The sequence below is a fragment of the Narcine bancroftii genome, chromosome 2 (assembly GCF_036971445.1).
Source record: "Narcine bancroftii isolate sNarBan1 chromosome 2, sNarBan1.hap1, whole genome shotgun sequence".
In the NCBI taxonomy this organism is placed as follows: Eukaryota; Metazoa; Chordata; class Chondrichthyes; order Torpediniformes; family Narcinidae; genus Narcine; species Narcine bancroftii.
Window position 1 is genome coordinate 346,146,667 of NC_091470.1, and position 24,573 is coordinate 346,171,239.

Sequence of the window (24,573 nt, forward strand, 5' to 3'; positions counted from 1 at the left end):
GCAATAAGAAATAGACAATAGACCAGCTCATACATGTACATCAATCTATTGAAAGTATTTTAGCGATGGGCCTAGAGTGTAATAACCGTTCACTGAGGGAAGCATTGTACAGTGTATACCAGTGGTTCTCAACCTTTTTCTTTACACTCACATGCCACTTTATAGGTGATCTGTGATTAGTAAGGGTGCTTTGTGCGAGGAAAGAAAACGCTTGAAAACCACTGTTTTAATTGTACCAAATTAACTCGTTACGTGCACGGTTTCATAACTCCAAAGGAAATGGGCCAATGACAATTTTTCTCAAGCAAAATATTTCAGTAACAATTGGGAGTAGAGCAGTGATTCTCATCGTTCCCTTCCCACTCACATGCCACCTTAAACAATCCCTTACTAATCACAGAGCACCGATGGCATAGGGATTACTTAAAGTGGGATGTGAGTGGAAAGAAAAAGGTTGAGAACCACTGCTGTAAACTAAATGGGAAAAGGTTTCAACAAAAAGAGCACACGGAGTTAATTTTTGACTTTCTGACAAGACCACTGTTGTGATGAGGTTTGCAACCAAAAATGATTTCTTCAGTTTACTATTGATGAAAAAAATTTTCATCAGTAAATGGCAGGGTAACGATTCACTGGATGAGATTTATCCTGGGGTGAAAGGGAAAGCAGTATTCCTCATTTTTAGTTGGATTTCAGTTGGAAGAGTTACTGAAACAATGCTACCAAAGGAGTAGCCAGTTTCCATAAGAAGAGTTCACATAGCACTGTTATCAGGAATTTAAGAATACGGTGTTCCACATGGACCTTAAGCTTATCTTATTATTAATTAATGATAGAATTGTCATTTGCCCACAAGTTTTAGTTTCTTGCCTGACTGTTGACTCTCTTAGATTGCAAATTCTACCTCTCAGTTTTGAATATATGTAGTGCATACAAGATTTCTGCAGAAGAGATTTCACAAGATTTGCAAACACCTGAAGGAAGAATGCCCTGTTCATTGCAACCTCACTTGCCACTGGACAATCTCACTCACTGAAATATCCTACCAACTACATCAGGCACTTGTCTAAAAAACAGAGAATAAACCCAATCTGCTCAAAATTTAAAGAACCTTCCCTCCCATCTTAGGAATCTATCCACTGAACCATGCCTAGGATAAGTGACCCATTTTATCACAGTTTATGCTTTCAATTGGCACTAAAAGTTGTCATGGCCAAATGGTGGTAGTGGGGTGAGCTCCCACTGTTAAATAAATGCTTTTCATGGATTGTGTCTCAAGCAGCCTCTGACAATCAGCTTCTCATGTGTGGCATAGTTCTGATGCCCAGTGGAGCTGTTCTCACTGACAGAAGGGGAAAAGGGCCACTTATGCCTTGAAACCAGTTGCTCCTGTCAGATGGGGCTTGTTAACCACAGATTGTAACTCATATATGAGAGGGAATACTCCGATTTCAAACCTCCACTGCCTTGTGGCTATACCTGCTCAAGGAAAACCCAGAGGAAAAATCTAAAGTCTGAGTCCTGAAGATGTCTGACTGCTGCACTCAGCACAGGTATAGCCACTCCTGCAATGCTGCTGGAACCAAACTGTATTGACTTTTGTCATTCTTTTGGACCTGTCATTAGCATGGGGGGTTGGGGGGGGGGGGCTCCACTGCATGGGCAACAGATGGATCTCCATATCAACTCTGCCCTGGCTTGTGCCCTGGAGAGGCCATTCCAGCTTCGCTCCACCCATGGTCGACCACGACCACAAATGCTTTCAATTGTGTCCTGAGTTTTTATCTGTTTCCTTATTTCATCTGAATTGAACCCAAGTAACTGCATTGATATTCAGGATGTATGCGGATGTCATGAAAATTCCAATACTCTTGAGGAATTTTCATCGTTTGGCTTTAATTTTGATTAATCATGGGGAATTTTGAGCTCAATGACTGAAGAATATAAAATCCTCACAATGTCTGACAGCCTCTTCAGTTCAAGAATGAGCTATGGTTTCATAATAACTTCCTGCCTTCTAATAAAGAGTGTTGCTTAATCACTGAAGTTAATTAGAAGGATGCTCAACACACTTGTGAAATTCTGTTACCAAATGTATATAATTATATATGTTGCTTAGATTGGTCTTTTTCACTGCTATAGTTTGTTAAGAATGTACAGATGCCTGGAGCGTGGAACTGCTAATTTAAAGAATGTGTATTCTCAACAAGCTTTCAGGGTCTTCCACATCCCTGTATGAACTTAAACGTAACATGCTCCATTCATGGAGTCATACAGTGCATAACAGTCTTTCAGCTGATGTCATCTATGCTCACCGTTTCCATTCTGGGCTCATTCTATTTGATTCATATCCTTCTAAGCCATTTATATCCATATTTCTCTCAAAATGCCTTTTGACAGTCAAAATTTTACCTGTTTCTATCATTTCCTCTGGTAGCTCATTCCAGATATGGACTACCCTCTGAGTGAAAACGTTGTCCCTCTGTTCTCACTTAAATCTCTTCCCTCTCTCTCCCGTCAAATCTATGCCATCTAGTTGTAGATCCAGGACCACCAAAGATCTATTTGCACTATTGTACCATCACTATTTGTCAATATTTATCTATCAATTAAAAAAAATCTCTTGTATGGCAACTTAAGTATATAAATTGTTTGTTAATGTATATCATTGCATGCAACTGCAGCATGCAAGAATTTCAGTAATTGGAATTATGTACATGGCAATAAACTTTAATCAGTATCAATCTATGACTGGTTTGAAAATAGGAGTGTACTTGAATGTTTGAGAATTTGAGCCAAATTGAAACCATTCAGGTTTCAACTATGATTTCAACAGAAACAAAATATGAACATTTTGAGACTAGTCCAGTGGTTCTCAACCTTTTTCTTTCCACTCATGTACCACTTTAAGTAATCCCCATGCCATCGGTGCTCTGTGATTAGTAAGGGATTGCTTAAGGTGGTACGTGAGTGGAAAGAAAAAGGTTGAGAACCTTTGCTCTCGACCCAATTACAGAAATATTTTGCTTATGAAAAATTGTCATTGGCCCATTTCCTCTGGAGTTATCAAATCATATACCTAATGAGTCAATTAGGTACAATTAAAACAGTGGTTTTCAAAATTTTCTGACCCCTGAAACATCACATTCGAAGCCCATGATCTTAATCAACTGAAAGGACAAGGGGACAAAAGCATGGGAACACCTCGTCTTGGAATTTTTCTTCCAACTCACACTGTCTGGAGAAACAGTAGGTGCTTTTAATCTGCAGCACCCAAGTAGATCCTCCTGGGACCCATGTGTGATTAGTGGGGCAAATATGCCTCCAGCTGAGGAGATTACCCCAGTAAATCACCAACCGGGTGATTTAAAGGGGATCCCACCCCTGCAATGGTGTGGTAAGTGATGAGTCACACAAACTAATCTCCCCCCGTCCCCCCCACCAGCTGTCAGTCTCCCACCCACAGTCAATCGCCCTTCCCCCCAACCCACAGCAGCTGACCACTCTGCCCCCATGGCAGCCGACCCCTCTCCCCCATGGCAGCCGACCCCTCTTCCCTCTCCCTCATGGGAGCTGACCCCTCTCCTCTCTCCCCTGCGGCAGTGATCGCTCTTTCCCCCCCATCACCGCAGACACTTCAGCTGGGGTTTCCCTGTGACAACCAGCATGTAAGCACTGACGTCACAGGAGTAATCGGGTTGGCCATTTTGTTGTTCAAGCCACCGGTCAATGTATCCTGGATAAGTTTAATTGGCTTCTCTGAATACCTCCGAGGTAGAGTAGGCAAATTGCCTGGTTAACCCCATTTTACAAGGCAGTGTGAAAGCACCTAGTAATATGTCTGGTTGTGTATATATATATATATATATATATATATACATTCACACCCACAAAATATTTTGGAGAAGATACACCAGCAATAGAGTGACTCATGTTAGGAATAACCTGGTTCAATTTCTGATGGGCTGAATTGCTGTAGAAGAAATGTTTTTGTTTCATGAAATTTGGATCAGATTCTTACTGTTAAGATGGTCATTGACTGTTGATTCTTATCTGTCCTTTAGAAGATGGACTGCTGCAGTCCTGTGAAGATACTCCCACAGTGTTATTTGGGATGTAGTTTGGTATTTTGACTGAATATCAATAATTACTGATTATATTTCTCTTTCACACACAAACACACACACACACACACACACACAGGATAGTAGTCTATTTGGTGGGGAACCTGTAAATGGCAGAAATGGGCATAAAAAATTTAAAAATATTTTAAAATGACTTTGTTTTACAGGATTCATGTTGTTTCAAATCCAATTTCTTTAAGTTCAGTAGGACCAATGAGCAATCACAAAAATAACACATTCATTATTACTATTGGTTCATAAATTATGTTATTTAATTTGTTAAAAAATGAATAATTTACATAAAGCATGCATTCTCTGCATCAGATTTTTAATCAGTGATTATTGTCAACATTTGTAATTAGTCAAACTCATTTCATGTGGGATTTGGATCAGCCCATGTAATATTGCAACATGGGAAATAGAAATGAAATGATTGTGGCTATCTTGAGGGGGAAAAAAACCTTTAAAGAAACATATTTGAGAAGGAATTATATTTCTGTATCCAACGAAAGCCAAACAAACCTTTGGGCCTCTGGGTCCTTGAAAACCAGGGATGCCATGATCACCCTGTTGAAATTATGATAGAAAAATCAGAAAAGCCACTCTTTCAGAGTAATTTACAACCATAGAACATTACAGCACCAAACAGACCCTTCAGCCCTTCTAGTTTGTACCAAACAATTATTCTGCCTCATCCCACTGGCCTACACCCAGTCCATAGTGCCCCCCATATACCTCCTATCCATATACCTGTCCAAATTCTACTTAAATGTTAAAATTGAGCCCGCATTCACCACTACAGATGGCAGCTGGTTCCACACTCCCACCACTCTCTGTGTGAAGACGTTTTCTCCTAAGCTTTTCACTCTTAACCCATGTCCTCTGGTTTGTATTTCACCTACCCTCAGAGGAAAAATCCTACCTACATTTACTCTTTGTGAACCCCCCATTAATTTGAAAAACCTCTATCAAATATCACCTAATTCTTTTATGCTCTGGGAAATAAAGTCCTAGCCTCTTTAACCTTTCCCTTAATCTCAGTTTATGAAAGTCCCAGCAACATCCCATTAAATCTTCTTTGGACACTTTCGATGTTAGGTGACCAAGACTGCACACAATAGTCCAAATTTGGCCTCATCAATGTCTTATATAACTTTAGCATAACATCCCAACTCCTATACTCAATATTTTGATTTATGAAGGCCAACATGCCAAAAGCCCTCTTTACAATCCTGTGATGCCACTTTCAGGGAATTATGCAACTGTATTCCTAGATCCCTCTGTTCCCCCGCACTCCTCAGTGCCCTACCATTTACAGTAAAATCCCCATTATCCAGCACCTACGGGGATCGCGGATGCCGAAAATGCAAATTTTCTGGTTGAGTAAGACGCACTCTTCCAATGCCTAACTAGTACACCTGCATTAAGAGTACAACATTTAAAATACAAAAGACAGAGCAAAATTTAAAGTTTTTTTTAAAAATTCTGTATTGTAGGCTTTAATCATGTCAGGTTTACTTTGATCAAGTAATTCCCATAACTTTAAATTCAAACCATTGGTCACAGGGTCTGTAACAGCGTTGCTCTAGCCACTACACTAACCATGCCACTGTCATAATTAACCTCCCTCCTCCAGGTTTACAGATAATGCCTTACTGTTATACTTAATACTAATAAAAATAAAGACACTCATCAGGTAAGGATATGGATAGGGAGACACTTTGGGTGAGTCACCCTAGCGGCAATGGCTGACTCTTCATCTTGGGCATCGCCATTTCATTCCAATGCAACTTTATTGAAACTTTATTCGCACAGCTGCTGCAGGCAAGGTTCTGATAGCTCTGCTGGCTGAATACTTGCTCCGATCTTCACCAAGGCAATTCAATTCACCTCCACACAAGTGTCCCGGACATTCCCTCGCTCTGACAACCTGAGCCCCCTCCAAATGTCCCGGTCAGGCTCTCTGCATACCTTGCTCATGCTGACAACCCACTCACCTCCATGCAAGTATCCTGGTCATTCCCTCGGTGCACCTTCCTCAAGCTGACAACCGGACTCACCTCCTTGCAAATGGCGACAGCGAAAAGAATGATTGCCCATTGAGGGGAGTTGCTAGTTCAGCACGGCAAACCTGCACGTGTCCGACGAAATCTCAGCATCTATTCACCCCAGTCTTAATAATTTGTATTTATTTATTTCATTCCTTTTTTTTTGCCAGTTGCTTGAGTTTCTGCTTGCTTGATTGAGGATTTTACTGTAGTGCGCATTTCTTTTCTTGGTTTGTTCTTCTAAAATGCAACACCTCACACTTGTCTGCATTGAATTTCCAGCTGGTCTAGATCCCTTTGCAAACTTTGAAAACTTTCCTCACTGTCTACAACACCTCCGATCTTTGTGCCATCTGCAAACTTTTTGATCCAATTTACCACATTATCATTCAGATTTTTGATGTAAATGACAAACAGCACTGATCCCTGAGGCACACCATTGGACATAAGCATCCATTTTGAGAAGCAATCATCCACCACTATTCTCTGGCTTCTCTTATCCAGCCATTGTCTAATCCAGTTCATTACTTCAGCATGACTACCTAGCACCTGAACCTTCCTAACTAACCTCCCATGTGGGACTTTGTCAAACACCTTACTAAAATCCATGTAGGTAACATCCACAGCCTTTCCTGGTAACCTCCTCATAAAATTCTATAAGATCACATAAACATGACCAGACATTCACAAAGCCTTGTTGACTATCCCTAATCAGTCCCTGGCTTTCCAAATAATTGTACATCTAATGGGACACCTTCCAATAATTTAACTACTACTGACATCAGGCTCACCACTCTATAATTTCCTGGGTTAAATTTTGGAGTCTTTTGTAAACAACAAAACAACATGAGCTACCCTCCAATCCTCTGGCACCACAGCTGTGGCTAAGGACATTTTAAATATTTTTGTCTGAGCCCCTGTAATTTCTTCATGGCCTGAGAGAATATATTGACAGGTCCTGGGGATTTATCCACCCTCATTTGCTTTAAGTCAGCAAGCACTTCTTTAATCTGTATATGATGCATGACTTCACTGCTTGTTTTCCTTACTTACCAAGACTCCGGTGGTTTCTGGACTAAATACTGGTGCAAAAAAAAAACAAGATCTCTCCCATCTCGTCTGGCTCCATACATAGCCAACTACTCTGATCCTCATGGGGACCAATTTTGTCCCTTACTATCCATTTGCTCTTAATAGATCTGTAGAAACTTGATAATTACCAGTCTATGGTTCATTGTGTTTTTATTGCAGGAAAAAAAAACCCACACATGAAGCAAAAGACTGCCTAATCTCAATAGTTTGTGGACATAGACTTAAGTTCAGCCCCATTCTACTCCTGTCTCTTGGTCAGCAGTGATTGCACACGCATTCAGTCAAATTATTCGAGTACCTTCTCTCCTTTATGACAGGAACAGTTGACAGTCTTTGCACTGTCCACCTCAGCAGGTGGTTGTGGTGTTGTTGAAATCTCCAATAAAGGATGTTGGGTGGCAAGTGTAATCTGACACTGAAACATGAGGAAAATAAATGGATATTATGAAATAGAGTGAGAGTTCAAACACTTAGATTTCAATATGTTTCTGAAACATATTTAGCAAACTACAGGGGTTGCTATCAAATAAATCACAAAGAAATAGAAATTTATGTTGCACAAAACATGTTACCCATTGAACACTGCTTGTTCAGACAAATTTTTGGGTGTGAACGACTACTCTACAGACTCAGCAATTTTTAAATGTTATTTTATTTTATTCCTATAATACTGCAGCCTTACCATTACACAGACAAAGAAGTTTGATATGACCTACAACTTGGTCGCATTGTATCAGAGATGTTCTCTTTGTTCAACACACATTTTGCTCCCCAACAACTCACTTATTTTTTTCCTTCTTTTCCCCCAAATTCAGATTAAATGTCTAGTTAATTCTGCTCCTCTTTCCACAGAGGCTGCATGGTCTGCTGAGTGTTTTAGCGTTTTATAGCATTTGCATTTTTTATTTTCATCTATGTGCTCTCTGCTTATTCAGTGCCATGATGTTAAATCCTAACTCACTTTATCTACTTATTCCATCCATGATTTAGCAAGTAAAAATTCAGAGAAAATAAACAGCATTACACTCCCCAATCTCCACTGGCCCTGAAACCTCGATCCACCATAAACTGTTTAACCTGCCTTCATTGCCCATTTATTTGGTTGTCATCTCAGACTGCCTCCAATGTTTTACCTCTTTGGCAATCTACTTGTGTTCAACCTTAACTTATAGAACATAGAACTGTCCAGCACAGGGACAGACCCTTCACAAGTGCCTAATGAAACTAAATCTCTTCTGCTTGTGGTTGATCCCTATCCTTCATTTCCTGCATATTTATCTCTCTATCTAGAAGCCTCTTGGAACATAGAACATTACAGCACAATACAGACTCTTCAGCCCACGATGTTATGCTGACCTGTGTAAACCAACTCCACCACAATCTTATTTGTTCCCAACTCACACCCATTTTTCTTCCATGTTGTGCCTATTATCTTTTAGATATACAGCACTGTAACAGGCCCTTTCAACCAAAGAGCCCGTGCCACCCAATTGACCTACAATTTCCACCCCCCCCCCCACTTAGGATTTGAACAGAGGGAGGATACTGGAATACCCAGAGGATTTCCAGGCCAAAATGGAGAGAATGCATAAACACCTTACAGTCGGCTCAGGATTCAAAATCCAGTCCCGGTTGCTGGCACAGTAACAGCGTGGTGCTAAGGCGACAATAACCTTGCTGCCCTATCTCAGAGCCTTTTGAACATCTTATGGTACCAGCCTCCAACATAGCCCCGGGCAATACATTCAACTCTCTTGAGTGAAATGCCTTTCTCTGACATCTCCATTAAACATTCCTCCATTCGCCTTAAACAGTTGTTCTCTGGTATTTGCTGATATTAAACTATACTTTTGTATCTGCTTGCACCAATATCTCTGGCAGCCTGTTCCAGCCACCTACCACACTCTGTCTAAGAGACTTCTCTCCCTCATGTGTCGTGGCCTCCATACTCTGATGACTTGGTTTCTCTCAACCTCAACTCTTCTGCTGCCCATCTCTACGTCTGTCACCTCCTGATTCCAACAGGTCAATGCTGTCTTGGCTGCCCAGAACCCTCCATAAACCAGCTCATCCTTACCTCTGCCAGCCCTTATCCAACCAAGGTCTCACTCACCTATCATCCTCCTGTCTCTTAAATTACTACAGAGTTAAAGATGGAAAGATGGTTTGGTGGGGAAAAAAAGGTGCTCTGGGGGACTTGGAATAAGGCAAAAAAACTTAGACATGGGGCAAAGCTGGGGCAATTAGCAAATTTTATTTTAAAAAGTGTTTGCTCAATGCATGCACAACTATAAAAGCTAGCTCCAAAACACTTCAATTGCTTGTCTCCTTGCACACTTCCCTTCTTACTCACTGGGTTGCTGGGAAGATCACAGCAGTTCTCCAGCTCCGCATCCTTACCATCACAATAAATCACGATCCGCTGAAGGTCAAACTAGAATAAGAAAAGGACACTCTCGATTATTTGAGAAGATGGTGAATGAGTATGTTACATTTATTTTGAATTCCATTTCTTTTCCAGTTTTCTCTCCTTCAGATTGTGAAAGAATAAGTTCAATGAACAAAGGCTGAATGAATTAGGTGAGGAAATGGTTGTCTTGTAACATGGTGGGAATGTAATTGCCTTCTAACGTGATCTTCTCTGTGCTGTAGTGAGACAGTACCTAACACCATAAAGAATGTAGTAAAAGTAAATAAACCAAGAGTAAGGAGACACTGTCATTTCCCAGCTATCTGTAGACACACACAAGGGAACATGTTATTGTATAAACAAGAATTACCAGTTGTGTGAAACTTGCTTGAAACGTGCAGGGTCTCACGCAGACCCCTGCGCAAAGGTGTATGAAAGTGGGGTGAACATTCTGCATGCTTTGAGTTAGGGCTCAATGTAGAGAATGAGTTACTGAACTCTTTCTTTGCACCCTCACTCCCGTTAGCATTATCAAGGTTGATTTTTTTTTTAAACTGTTGTATGCTTAATTGGTTCTGCTGTTTGTTTTATTACAGTGTGACTGACTTTCACAAAATTATCCATCAGCTCTGATATTCCTGGTCTGGGTTTGCAGGACAATTTGGCCATTTCCATACATATTAATCCAAGTCATTATAAGGCAATGGTATGATTCCATGCAGTAGATAAATAATAACACCCAACACTCATCTATTAGAAGAAAAAAATCTAATTTCATACATTTTTTTTTTATTGATTGTTCCCCAAGCAAGGCTCATTCACAAAGTAAGTAAGCATGAAATTGATTTGCCCAGAGATGGCATAGATGATTCTTATTCTGCATGGAGGTCAGTGACCAGTGAGGTACCAACCCAGAAATACTGGAGGAACTCAGCATGTCTTCACAGCATCCATAGGAGGTAAAGATATTTAACCAATGTTTGAAGCCTTGAAGAAGGGCTCAGGCCTGAAACATCAGTTATATATCTTTGCCTCCTATGGATGCTGTGAGACCTGATGAGTTTCTCCAGCGTCTCTGTGTTTTTACGACACCACAGCATCTGCAGATTTTTGTGTTGCGTACCAGTGGGGTACTGTCATGATCTGTTCTGGAATTCATTGTCTTGGTTATTTTTATAAATGACCTGGATGAGGAAGTGGAAAGGTGGTGAGTAAGTTTGTGGATGATACAAAGTGGATAGTCTGGAAGGTTGCCAGAGGTTGATGAGGGACATTGATAGGATGAAGAAGTGGCAGATGAAGTTTAGTCCAGAAAAGTGTAAAGGGCTTCATTTGGATTGTTCAAATTTGAAACCGGAATACAGTGTTGTTAAGAAGACCAATGGTGCACAGGCCTTCATTAACCGTGGGATCCAGCTCCAGGGTCATGAAGTAATGTTGCAGCTAATAAGGACCTTGGTTAGAACCCACTTAGATTATTGTTTTTGGTTCTGGCCACTTCATAAGAGGATATATATGAATGCTACAGAGAGGGTGCAGAAGAGCGGCATGGTTACTACAACACTATTACAGAGTCAGTGATTTGGGTTTGAATCCGATGCTGCCTGTAATGAGTTTGTACATTCTCCTCATGTCTACGTGGGTTTTCCCTGAGTGATCTGGTTTCCTTCCACTGCTCCCTCCAAAATGTACAGGGTTAAAGGTTAATTTGGGTGAAGCAGGAGTAATTAGAATCAGCTTCTATCATGTTGTGAATAGAATTTTTAAAATTTACGAATTTAACATTTAAAATTTAAATTTAAGATATTTTCAAGGACGTTTCCTGGATTGGAGAGCATGCCTTATGAGAACGCATTAAGTGAAGATGGTCTTTTTTCCTGGGAGCGACCGTCGATGAGAGCTGACCTGATGGAGGGATATGATATTAAGAGGTATTGATTGTGTGGATGGCTCGTAGCTTTTTCCCAGGGCTATCATAAGGGGGCATAGATTTAAGGTACTTGAGAGTCAGTACAGATGGGATGCAAGAGGTAAGTTTTTCCACACAGAGAATGGTGGGTGCATGGAATACACTGCCAGCAATGGTGGTAGGCAAGTACAATAGGATAATTTAAGAGACCAATAGGTAGGAACATGGAGCTGAGAAAAATGGAGGTTAATGCAGTACAGAAATTTTAGGCCGTTTTTAAGAATAGAGTATTAGGATGGCACGATCCTGTTTTTAGATTTCTATGTTCTGTATTACTTGTTCTTTAACAAGTAATGTCACTTTCCCTCTGAATTGTTTGGACAGAAATAAGAAAATGGACATTTCAAAGTCACTTTTCATGCAAGTTCCAAATGCGTCATTAATGATCCAGAGATCAGAGTACTTTACCATAATTTTAATTCTTCTTTCATTGACACTTGTACATTTTTGGGCAAATGGAACAAGAAGGAGGGGGATCTTCCATTGATGATTTTTGACAACCCAGGTGATCTAAGTAGATTTATGACCTTTTTAAATTATTTATTTTAGACGTACAGCATGGTAACAGGCCATTTTGGCCCTTGAGTTGTGCCGCCCAATTGCACCCAATTGACCTACACCCCTGGTATGTTGCAAATGGTGGGGGGAAACCGGAGCCCCTGGGGGAAACCTGCACAGACACGGTGAGAGCGTACCTTATAGACAGCATGGGATTCGAACCCCGGTCACAATCACTGGCGTTGTAAAGTGTTGCGCTAACTGCTACACCAGCCATGCCATGTCAGGGATCATAGGTGGAATCTTATTTTTAACCAGTGTTAGTGTGGTACTTACGCCATCAGTTCCACGTGAAGATCTCATCCGGCGGTTAATAGCAACCTTGAAATGGAGATATCGGAGACAACGGAGGCTGGAATCTGAAGCTAAACAACCCAATGGAGGAACTCAATGGTTCAAACAGCGTCAGCAAGAGAGAAAAAAATAGTGGATGTTCCGAGTCAAAACCTAGATGAAGGATTTTAGCTCAAACGTTCACCATTCGTTTTCTCACATTTGTGCTGCTTGACCCATTGATTGACTTTAGCAGCCTTGAAGTAACCTGGTCTGATCTTTGAATGCTGCGAAGGAAATGTTTTGCCTGATCTGAAAACAATACCTCAGTTAAAATTCCAAATTAGACTTTATCCTTATACTTTCACCTTTGTGATTCATCCCCAGGTCTTGTATGCGAAGTTGAAATTAGGGTGAGAATGGTGAGTAATGCCAACAGTGATCATCGTCGCTCTATGGCTCAATATCAGTAGTGAGGGATCCCCCACTGTCGACTCGGCATTGCCGCGATGGCTGCTGATCGGGTCGTTGGCGACTCACCCAGCTTCAAGAGGCCCGTGGAGGTGCTGCAGCTGTCCAGGAACGGGTCCACAGCTTTGCAGGCTACCTTCCCTCGGGGGGCTTCGTGCTTTCTGGAGCCGCCACTGCCACTCACTTCCCCCGGTGAGAAGCCCAACCAGGGTGGCCCCCACCAGCAGCACAAAGAGGTACAGAAGGAAGCCGTTTGCCAACACCCCCAAGCCCTGGGGCTGGGCGGCCTCCTGAGGAGAAGCCGCAGAGGTAAGAGAGAGAGAACTGAATTAAAAGCATTCTGCTTACATGTAAATGCGCAAAAAATAAATCTTAAAATTCCCTGCTGAAATGGTGGGTCTTATATGCCCGAGGGTCTTATTGCTGTCAAATATGGAACTTGTTGTTTCAGAAGTGGTAATTCCTGCTTCCTAAAGATACTACATGACATGATGAGTTTCCCCAGCACTTTAATGCATTGCAGTAAAATCACAGATTTTCCTATTTAATTCCTTGGCCCTGTTGCCTTTTCCATATTTGTTGGATGGCAGAACAAACTATAAGAATTAATGTTGCCTTTGCTCTATACTGGCTGATCTCTCTCTGGAACCCTGTACTTTTTTTTAACCTCTGTACTGGGCTTCATTTGTCCGATGTACAAGTTTCCGGGTCTACTTGCAGAGCAATGTCCAGTATCTCAGTACATGTGAGAATCTGAAACTTAGAAAACTTAAAAGACTCTTTCAGCACCGACATGCTGGCAATTTTTTGTTTCACATCATTAAAATGTACTTGGAGTTAATCGTATTTGTTGACTCAGAAATGAACATCGTAAAATTTGGGAGGAAGGCTGGCTGACAGGCCACCTTATTATTTTCACATTAAAGCAAGAAAGATACCCTCTTCCTTTCCTTGGACTAATTTTGGCAGCTTTGCACTCTATCTCACTGCTTCCTTATGAATGCATTGGCTCACTGGCCTGCTCGCAAAACAAACTTTCTCACTGTACCTTGGTGCTTGTGGCAATAAATGATGGAACATTGGACACATCAGTCCAATGCTGCATCTTTCAGGATCATTGTGTGGCTCTATCTCGGCCAGCAAACAGACCATAAAAGCATTGAGCTTCATTTGTATATCACCAGGGGACTGTGGATGCCAGTCTTAATCTCAGAGATTGCTGACCAGTCACAGCAGGAAGTAAGAACAGCTGACAGGAAGTTGGCTGTGGGGTGCATGTATGCTGGGTGACATAAGGAAATTAGGTGACTCCAAATAATGAAGGAATGCAAAAAAATAAATTGCAGATGCTGGAATCTTCAGTGAACAAAGAAAAGGTGAAAGGACTGAATGGACCGAAGTGGACAGTCAGCATTTTTAGGTCAGGACCTTTTTCTGTCCAATAACCTATTGGAAAGACAAGTAGAGGAAGACACCACTTGGAGTGAAGAGGGAAATGGGTTAGAGAAAACAGGGAGGAGAAGGTAAATAAGAGATGAAAACATGGAGCAGTGAGATTTACCTAAAATTGGAAAATTCAATGTTCAATTAATGACTGATATAAGCTCAGTTTTAAAGCCACATTTGGAAAATCGTTCCCTTTCTTTCTGACTTCTCAGATTCTTTCCAGGTGGCAGATTCTATTTACCTATTGAAAGTTCAGAAGGTCCAACACACAAAATGCTGAAAGAACTCAATGGGTCACCTAGCATTAAAGGAAAATACAAACACCATCAAGTATCAGGATCTAACCATGTTCATGCCCATTGCCTTCCATGGATGCGGTCTGATCTGCTGAATCTCTCTAGCACTTTGTGTGAGGCTTCAGTTTTCCAGTATCTACAACCTCTCTTGTTATCTTTTGATCCTTGCTTTGGCCTGGGTTTGTGATAGAGGCCTTATCTGCTCAAGTGTGTTGTACATTTTTGAAATGGGCAAGCTGAGAAGAGTGAAAATGAACACCATCCAATTAAATAGGCCAATGTCTATAATAAATGAGATCAGTCATGTTTATCATTGTTCTATTCTTGGAGGCTATATAAGGAAATACTCACATCAATTGGAACACTGTCATACAGGCGTTTGCCAATAACAGTTTTCCCCTGGATATTGATATTCTCCCGTTCTTCCAACGGCAGTGTTTCAATCAGTTTGCAATCAATGTAGAGGGAGACCCTGTCAGACTGAATGCTCAGTGCCATCTTATGCCAGTTGCGGTCAAATAGGCCATTGACTTCCCTGTTTTTGAATACAGCCCTCACAGCGTCCTTCCTCAGTCCCACTGCATTGTATTCCACAGCTTTGTTCTCACCATCTAAACGAATGGAGACCTGGAGAAATGGAATAGTGATCATTCACCTTGCATACCAACGTTAAAAATATCTTCCCCATCTTCATGCTATGAGGCACTGATGCTTTGATTCATTCAATTTCTGTGTCCTTTTCTGATGGCTAGTACATTGTTTCAGGGGTATCAATTGCTAACTCAAAATTTAAGTAAGGAGATCACCAGCAAACCTTGTTTCTTTGCCATTAACGGAAAGTAAAATTAGATGGTGTGTGGGATGGGCCACTGAAACAATCGAGACAGATACTCTCGGGGCAGATTGATTCAAAAGTATCCAAATAAGTTAGTGTCCAACTTTCAAGCTATAAAGGGGCAGTTGTACTGGAGGGTCAAAAGATTTGTAGGCTTCTGCAAATTTGTGGTGGGTGAACAGATCTGCTATTTTTTTCCCTTGTTGCTAGGGTGCTATATAAGTGACTGCCCTGTACTTGCTACATGGTTATAAAAGTCTTTAATTTATGTGCTTACAATTAATATTATGAAGGAATTGCATTATTAATCTTTGGGTATATAATGCAGACAAGTGTGAGGAGTTGCACTTTGGAAGGACAAACCAAGGTAGGACATACAAGGCAAACTGTAGGCCACTGAGGAGTGTGGGAAGAATAGAGTAATTGAGGAATACAGGTACATAATTCCCTGAAAGTAGATTCATAGGTAGACAACGTCGTAAAGAGATCTTTTGGAACATTTGCCTTCATAAAACAAAGTTCTGATTACAGGAATTGGGATGTTATGGTACAGTTATCTAAGACTTGGTGAGGCCAAATTTGGAATATTGTGTGCAGGTCAGATAGCAATAATGTTGAAAAAGTGCAGAGAAGATTTACAGGGATCTTGTAAAGACTTGAGCAACTGTTATGGGGAAAGGCGAAACAGGTTAAGACTTAATTCCCTGGAGTGTCAAAGCGGTATACAAAATTGTGATGGGTATAGATAGAGTAAATGCAAGTAGGCTTTGTTTTTAACTGAGGTTAGGTGAGATACAAACCAGAGGACATGGGTTTAGAGTGAAAGGTGAGAAGTTTTGGGGGGGAACATTGGGGTGAATTTCTTCAATCAGGGATTGGCATGAGTATGGAACAAGCTGCCATCTGAAGTGGTGAATGCAGGGTCAATTTTATTATTTAAGAAAATAATTGTGCAGGTAAAAGGATGGGAGGGATATGAACTAGGTTCAAGTCCATGGGACTAGATAGACTAGGTTCAGTGCAGACTATAAGGCCTGTTTTCTGTGCTGCAAAGATCAACAGTTTTAATGTTCTCTGGTTTAGAGGGGATCTAAGAGAAAACAAAATTACCCAGTATTTGTTTGGAATCTGCACAGTCTGCCTGAGAGGGTGGCAGAGACAGATATATTTAAGAAGAATCTTGAGGAGAACATGAATTACCAAGACATAGAAGACAACTAATCAAATGCTGATAAATGGGATTAGTATGGTGGATACTTGACGTCATCAGAATGGATATGTTGGAGGATATGTGTTCAATAAAGAAGAAAATACTGGAAAAACTTGCTAGGTCAGGGAACAACCACGGAGAGAAGCCAACATTTCTGGTTGATAAACTAACACCATTCATTGACCTGAACGTTATATCTGTTTCTATCTCAAGTAATCCTGCTTGGCCGCTATATTCTTCAGGAACTATTTTGTGTTTGAATTGCAACTCTATATACCTGCGGAATTCCATACTTGTCGATAATTTGCCAAATGTACCAGTCTTCTCTTCTCGAGGATTTTCGGAACTTGAATGTAGCAACAAAGGCATATTCATCAGGCAGACCTTGAGGAAACACATCTCTGAGAGAAAGGAAACAATAAAATCATCTTGAAAGTTCAGCAAGTTTAAGAAGTTCACGTTTATTATTACCATACAATTGTAAAGTACAACTGGACAAATCGACGTTCTTTGGTTCTCAGTGTATGCTATGTATAGGACACATATTTACAAGCGATTTATATGCAGTACATATAAGAATAATAAATATTGTTAAATAATACATTTTAGGAAGGATTGCATGAGCAGTTCATCAGTAATTCAGCATTCTCACTGCCCATGGGAAGAAACTGTTTCTCAGCCTGGTGGTTCTGGCTCTGATACTCGTGAATCTCTTTCCTGATGGAGGTAGCTACAAGATGCTGTGTACAGGGGTGGTGGTGGTCCTTAATGATTCTTCGAGCATTTTAATTTAACGATTAAGCTGACAATGTCATATCTGGAAGGTCTGGAAATATTTCCAGTGACTAGTCCTGGTTCACCCACATTGATGCAATGGCCAAGAAAGCACACCAGCACCCCTAATTCCTCAGAATCCTGAGAACATTTGGCATGCCACCACCATCCCTTATTTCTACCCACGACCCATTGAAAGCATCACTGTGCAGAATAGAAACTGCTCTACCCAGGAACTCAAGAAAGCACAGAGGGTTGTGAACGTGGCTCAAATTATCATACATGCCCTGCTCTTCTCCACTGACTTCATCCGCATCTCCTGCTGCTTTCGAAAAGCAAGTAACATTTTTAAAAAAAACATCCCAATCCCAGTACACTCTTCATACCACCCTTGAAGAAGAAGTCACAAACATGAGATCATGCAACATTAATTTCAAAGATGGCTTCTTATTCTCAGATTCCGGAAATAATCGCAAAATAGTAAAATTATGTTGTCTTTGCTCTGTAGTAGCTGATCTTCTCTGTAAATCTGTACTGTGCCTTACTAATACTATGTACTAGTCTACTGGCCCACTTGCAGAGCAATGTCTCACATCTTGGTACTGTTAAAAGCCCAGAGAACCCCAAAACCCAGCAGCAACAGATATTCACCATGATAGTTACTTAAAAAAGTTGCTGTCAATTATCTTTAAACATGAAAATAGAATCAAACTTTAACTTATCTCTACTGACTTACTTAACCTAATTTAACCCCCTTCTAATTCTATGTAATGTGTGTATAAGTTCAGAAAAGTTCTTTGGTTCACAGTCCAATCACACTTCTTATTCCTCCAAGTTCACTGGTTGCAGACAATTCTTATATTGTGCACAGAATGTAACATTTATAAATTTCACCAGGCTTTGGTGCTTGAAAGGTAAATGGTTACCACTCAGGAAGGTTCTTGTCAGTTTTCAGAGAAAGATTTGTTGTTCCTATGTAATCAGCCACTTCAATGTCTTGCCGAAGAAACTTGTCCCCCTCAGGGTTCTCCAGATGATAACCTCTATCTTTCGGGTCACCACAGAGTTCCTTTTTGTTTCTCTTATTCCAAGTTAAACATTAGACAGCCCATCCTCTCCTCTTGCATGAACCACAAGGGCTTTGACCAGGCCGCCTTCCAAAATCGGGCTTTGCAAAAGTTTGCCAGCTTGTCCTGTTCCAGTCCTGGCTACTGTCTGCTGGCTGTAGCACTGTACAAGTGATTTCTCTCTCTGGATGTGGGTGTGGGTGTAGGTGTGGGTGTGGGTGTGGGTGTGGGTGTGGGTGTGGGTGTGGGTGTGGGCGTGGGTCTCTCTCTGAGAGAAAAGCCTGTTTGACTCTCTCTGTTTTTCAAAACCACATGACCCTTTCTCTTCTAGACAGCAGCAGCTCCAGCCTGCTTTTTCATCTGTTGCCTTTTGCAAACATCAATCCATTAGTGAGGTCTCTTGAGCACTCTTCAAAAGCTCCTGCAAAAGCTCTGGAGCCAATACGTCTACCATGGGGCAAAGCTCCAGTATTTTAAGTAAGATCTGCTTGAAAATGTTGAAATGTGAACTACTCTAACAAACCTTTCCCAATTTAACTCTCAAAAACATATCTGTATATATTTATATACTCTGTCACAGTACACATGAAAAGAAACTTGAATTTGATACTTGAAATTTATAAAACTTGAAAGATTTTTTGAACACCTATATGTTTACAGATTTTTGTTTCACATCATTAAAATGGACTGGGAGTTAAATAATTCTATATTTGATGACTCAGGGGCGAGCAGCAGAACATAGTAAAATTTGAGAGCAAGCTAGTATACAGAGACCACCTTAATATTTTCACATGTGAACAAGAAAGATACAATATGGTTTTTTTTCTTTTTGCAAGTTGTGAACAGTGACTGGAATTAAGATTGGATCAGATATGACCACTTTGATGAAACCATATGTCAAAATAAGTGTCAGTCCTGAATCATATTGGTTTGTTGGGGAAGAAATTTGAATTTAATTTAGACATACAGCATTTCAAATAATGTACTTTATCACTTCATCAAATAAATAAATAAGTAGATGCAGTCGACTAACATTAGCTTCCTATGGATGCAGCTTGACCACCGAGTTTCCGCAGGAGTTTTGTGCACTGCGCGCAAGACCCAGCATCCACAAATTTTCTTGCTTACAAACTTTTTCTTATACAAAGCAGTCTGCTCTGATATCTCTTTATTGTGATCAGCTAATGCCACTTATTGCTGGAATTTAAATCATTGTTCCTGCTCTAATATTCACCTTAAAAGTATTTCACTAACCTAACTCGGTTCAGCAACAAATGTTAAAGTAACATTCTAAATAAACTAACTTTATTGTGGTGGCCTCAAATAATTCCTGGCTAGGATGAATATTGCCTCATTTTCCAAATGGGTTTCAAGCAGGTATTAGGCATACCTTTTCCAGATGCATAGGATCATGTACAGTTGATGAAAACTTTGTAAAATGGACCAATTAGATATTTTGATGAATAGCGAAGGCTTTTTTAAAAAAAATACAGCAGGGTAGAAGCCGATTCCAGCCATTTAAACCCACGCTGTCGATAACACTCAAATTGATCTACAACCCTATTTATTTTTGGAGGGTGGGAGGAAACCAGAGCACCAGGGGAAACCCATGCAGCTAAGGGGATAACATACAAACTTCTTGCAAATGGCACCGGATTCAAACTCAGGTTGCTGAAGCTGTAATAGTGTTGTGTTAATAGCTACGCCAACTGTGCCCCCCTTGAGTTCAAATCCCATCATGGTAGGGTGAGCACTTACATAACCTGTCAACAGTCAGTCTGCCCTTTCCTGATGTGGGTGTCACAATTAGTATGGGGCGGCAAGTCACTCTGTTCTACCGGCAGTAGGAGTTCTGCTGAGAGGCAATAAATATCAGCTATCCCAGAGACCCCCAACATGAGAATTAATATTCAAAACATGCAGTGGAAACTTTTTATGCTGTAAATGAGCTAGTAAATATATCTGTGAATTTTAAATGGATGTCCAGTGCAGAATGTTTTATGCTCCTGTCCTGAAGATCTTGCTAATCAGGTCAAGCACAAGTCTGTCAACCAGAAATCCTGACAAGGCTGGCAACTGGTTTCTGCTTGTGTTTTCACACTTAAAGCCACAATTAAACATCTGAGCATCTGACTGACAACCGAGTGCACAAGAGAGTTACAATTATCCATCATTCAACGAACTGCTATTTTTATTTGTGAGTAAGGGGTCTAGCCAGAAGAAGTTGAATGATTCACATTTATTTCAGGATGACATTGCCTGACCTGTGGTCTCTAGGGAATCGCCAGATCCAGTAACATCCTTGATGTGAGGATAGGCGCAATTCTACAATCTGACAGCACACTATTTAAGTGGTGATCTTCAGAAACAAAAAGCACAGGCTCACAGTGGCAACATTCCAAGGCAATGCTTATGAGATTTTGACATCTATTGTTGGAGATAAGTGAGAGGTATCCGCACAGGTTTCTCTCAGAAGGTGAGACCATTTGGTTTTAAACTGTCACCTCCTCCAATTACTTAACAGCATAAGAGAGAGAGGAGAATGGGAAGGTCATATGGCCAAATATATGCCTGGTTTGATCTTGGTTTCATCTTCATTTTCTTGCCTCCCAATATCCAGTCCAAGATGTTGACACCCAGTAATTTGAAGATCTTAACCTTTTCCACTGCTGACCACTCAATGAAGACTGGTTCCGGTTCTCCTGGCCTCCCACTCCTGAAGTGCACAATCAATTCCTTAGTTTTGCAACTTGAGTGCAAGGTTGTTGCTTTAACACCACTCAACTAGCTTATCGATCTCACCCCTGTATGTTTCCTCATTGCCTTTTGCCATTCTGCCAAATGCCGGGATGGCATCCACAAATTTGTGGAATGGCATTTGAATTGTGCCACACAGTCATGATGTAGACTGAATAGAACAGTGGGCTTAGCACACATCTTTGAGGGGTGTGTGTGTGTTGATTGTTAGTGAGCAATCGTGGTCTTCCAATGAGGAAGTCAAGTATCCAGTTACAAAGAGGGGTGCAGAGTCCCAGGTTTTGGAGCTTGTTGACCTGCACTGAGGGTATGATGGTGTTCAAAGCTGAGCTGTAGTAGATGAAAAGTGGTTTGATGTATGTGTTGCTGTTGTCCAGGGCTGAGTGCAGAGCCAGTGATGTGACATCACGATTTTGGCAGTAGGTCCAGATCAATCATAAACATTTCCCCCCCAACAGTTTTAGATCTCTCCATGAGGAAGAATATTCTTTTAATATGTCAATCTTCAGAATCTAGTTGGAAAAAGATTGCATCTCATTCTTCGAAGCTCCAAGCAACAGTTTTAACCTGATTAACCTTTTGCCTTATAAAGCCACTCTTTCAACTCAGGGATTACTTTATTGGCCTATTCCTTGAAAAAAATTATAAATTCAACTATCCTTTCACAAACTGTATGCAGTCCTTCAGGTATAATCTTGCCAAAATCTGGCTTCAATGTAGCAAGTCATTCCTCCTGTTCCCTTTACAATAAAGACCAACATTCCATTTGCCTTGCCAACTACTTAAGTTGTATTGGAATACTAACTTTTTCCTTTACATGTATGAGAACAACTAACTTCCTCTGTAGCTCAATCTATACTATAATCATTTTCACTTATGGTAAATTCTGCTCTGGACTGGTTGGGTATATTCCTGGAAATGCTATCTCCCACCACTGAAGGATCCTGCTTGGCAATCTTGCCATTGCTTCACAACCCAGATACCATACCACCACAAGAAAGTGGAATGAGAACACCATCTTTGACACTGCTGAACAGTGCAAAACAGGCAATGGGCACTGGGCTGGTTGCAGAGAGATATTATAAGATTATAGTCAAATCTTACACAGAAGGGAACCCTCAGCACACCAGGCAGCAGGAACAATTCTGGTTCAAGGTATATTTGAGTTATGGCCAAGATAATAACTCAAGTCAGTTTTCAGTTCCAGAGAAGGTATGTTCATGGAAATGGGTAGAACAAGAGAATACCTCGGATAGGGTGGGACCAAAGAAGTCAATATTAAAATTAGATTATATTTCTTTGCCTGTGTTATTGCTAATAGCAAGGCAATGGAACATATCGAGTAGGATCTGGACCTGAACTGGAATACATAGGTCAGCTCAACATCGAAGGCTGAAGGGCCTGTACTGTGCTGTGGTGTTCTATGTTCTAAAATAGCAGTAAAAATTTCTATTCCACAGCAAAATGCGTACTATATACTGCTGACTCGCATCCCAGTGTTAAGCATTGCCAGTGAGTTTGCAAAAGTCGTAAGGTTGAAGTCTAACCACCTGTAAAGGCTTTCACTGTAAACACATTTTATCCAATTGTTCTTAAAATGAGTTGATGAATAAAATATTATTTGATTATTTCAGGATCAATTAGCTATTTCTACTTCCTTTTCCTCATGCTTCACCTCAGATTTTGCTCAGATTTTTAAAATCTGTGCATTTTCTCACTTCACAAGTAAGACAGTCAAGTGAAGAGAATGTAATAGGAGTAAAACATTAAGTCGGCAGATACTGTGACTGAAGTAAAAACACAGTTCTGGAGAAACTGCTGAGTTCTCCAGCACTGTGTTTTTAATATAACAGCTTTGGTTCTTTAACCCACAGTAAAAAGTTTTTTTTTAAATTAAGGTTTATGTTTATAGTTCTGATCACTATGTTAAATGTCTGAAATAGGTTTGCAAAGGGATGAGTTCATTTTATACACAGCTTTAAGACAAACACTCCTGATAAGACTCATAACTGTAAAAACCTGAAAAAGCTTTGTTATTAATTTGCTAAATTATTCACTTAATACTGTGTAGATCGATCAGCAGCTGTTTAAGGAAACAATAGTAATATTTTGAATCAACGACTTGCCATTGGAACTTGGAAAAAAAAAGATTCAAGGATGGTTTCATTCCTGCTGTAATCAGAATCCTGATGATCCTCTCATTAGGCCACTTCACGTCAGGCCTCCGCCTGGAAGTTGGCGACAAGAGTGGATCAAAAACTTAAAACTTACCTTTCAGTCAGCAGCCCTAAAAGACGGCTGCAGCATCCCATTCATATTGAGAGGCACCTTGTAGCGTCCTCCGGATCCAATGGAGGCAAGCGTGACAGGTGCCATAGCGCCACCCATCATAAATACGTGGCAGAGCAATGGCTGTCTTCTCTACCCATAATCCCCCATGCAGCTGGAACTTCTCTGTGGTCCCCAGAACAGTTCCAGTTGCATGGGGGATTATGGGTAGGGAAGATGGCCATTGATCTGCCGTGTTTTGAGCTGCAGAGAGTGGCCCAGAAGGCTGAGGTGGCCCAATGAGGCTGTCACAGACTGAACCTGCCCCCATCCTCATCCCACATCCCTTGGTCTGCACCCCACCCACCCCCAGTGGAAAAAAACCCATTCACATCTACTCTCTCCATCCCCCTCACAATTTCAAATACCTCTATCAAATCTCCCTTACTCCTCCACGCCCCAGTGAACAAAGTCCCTACCCATCCAACCCCCTCCTCATAACTCAGCTCCTTAAGTGTGGACAACACCACAGAACATCTTCTCTGCACTCTTCCCATCCCATCAACAGGTTTCTTGTAGCTAGGTGACCAAAACCAAACACAACACTCCAAATCTGGCCCCACCAATATTCTATACAACCCCATCACAACATCCCAGCTCCCACTCTCAGTACTCATGAAGGCCAACATGCCAAAAGCTCTCTCCACATCCCCACACTCAGGGAACCATGCGCCTACACTCCTAAGTCCTTCTGCTTCACTGTAGCTGATGGAACTTTTGGATGGCTTAGATTTCAATGGCTGGGATTAGCTTCTACCATGTTGTAAATATAGAAAATAACATTTAAAAATTGATATGAAATGAGGCCAATTAGCCAATGGGGCCAATGCTGCCTTTTAGGGCACTCCCATCAATCTCATTCCCCCATATTTCCCTGTAACCAATTCTCTCTGAGGTAAACCTCAACTTCATCCT

At 40.9% G+C, this 24,573-nt stretch overlaps 1 protein-coding gene across 1 annotated transcript in view; it reads right to left on the bottom strand.

Annotated features, from left to right (window-relative positions):
• Positions 1–3,040: 3,040 nt before the first annotated feature.
• LOC138753126 (collagen alpha-1(XXII) chain-like) overlaps positions 3,041–24,573 on the bottom strand; it is a 57,224-nt gene continuing 35,691 nt past the window's right edge. The window contains exons 4-9 of the mRNA XM_069915704.1: positions 17,010–17,133; positions 15,039–15,314; positions 9,618–9,698; positions 7,563–7,679; positions 4,647–4,691; positions 3,041–3,079 (exon numbers count right to left, since the gene is read on the bottom strand). Of these exons, the coding sequence (XP_069771805.1) occupies positions 3,041–3,079; positions 4,647–4,691; positions 7,563–7,679; positions 9,618–9,698; positions 15,039–15,314; positions 17,010–17,133 (682 nt within the window). The remainder of the gene's footprint in view (positions 3,080–4,646; positions 4,692–7,562; positions 7,680–9,617; positions 9,699–15,038; positions 15,315–17,009; positions 17,134–24,573) is intronic.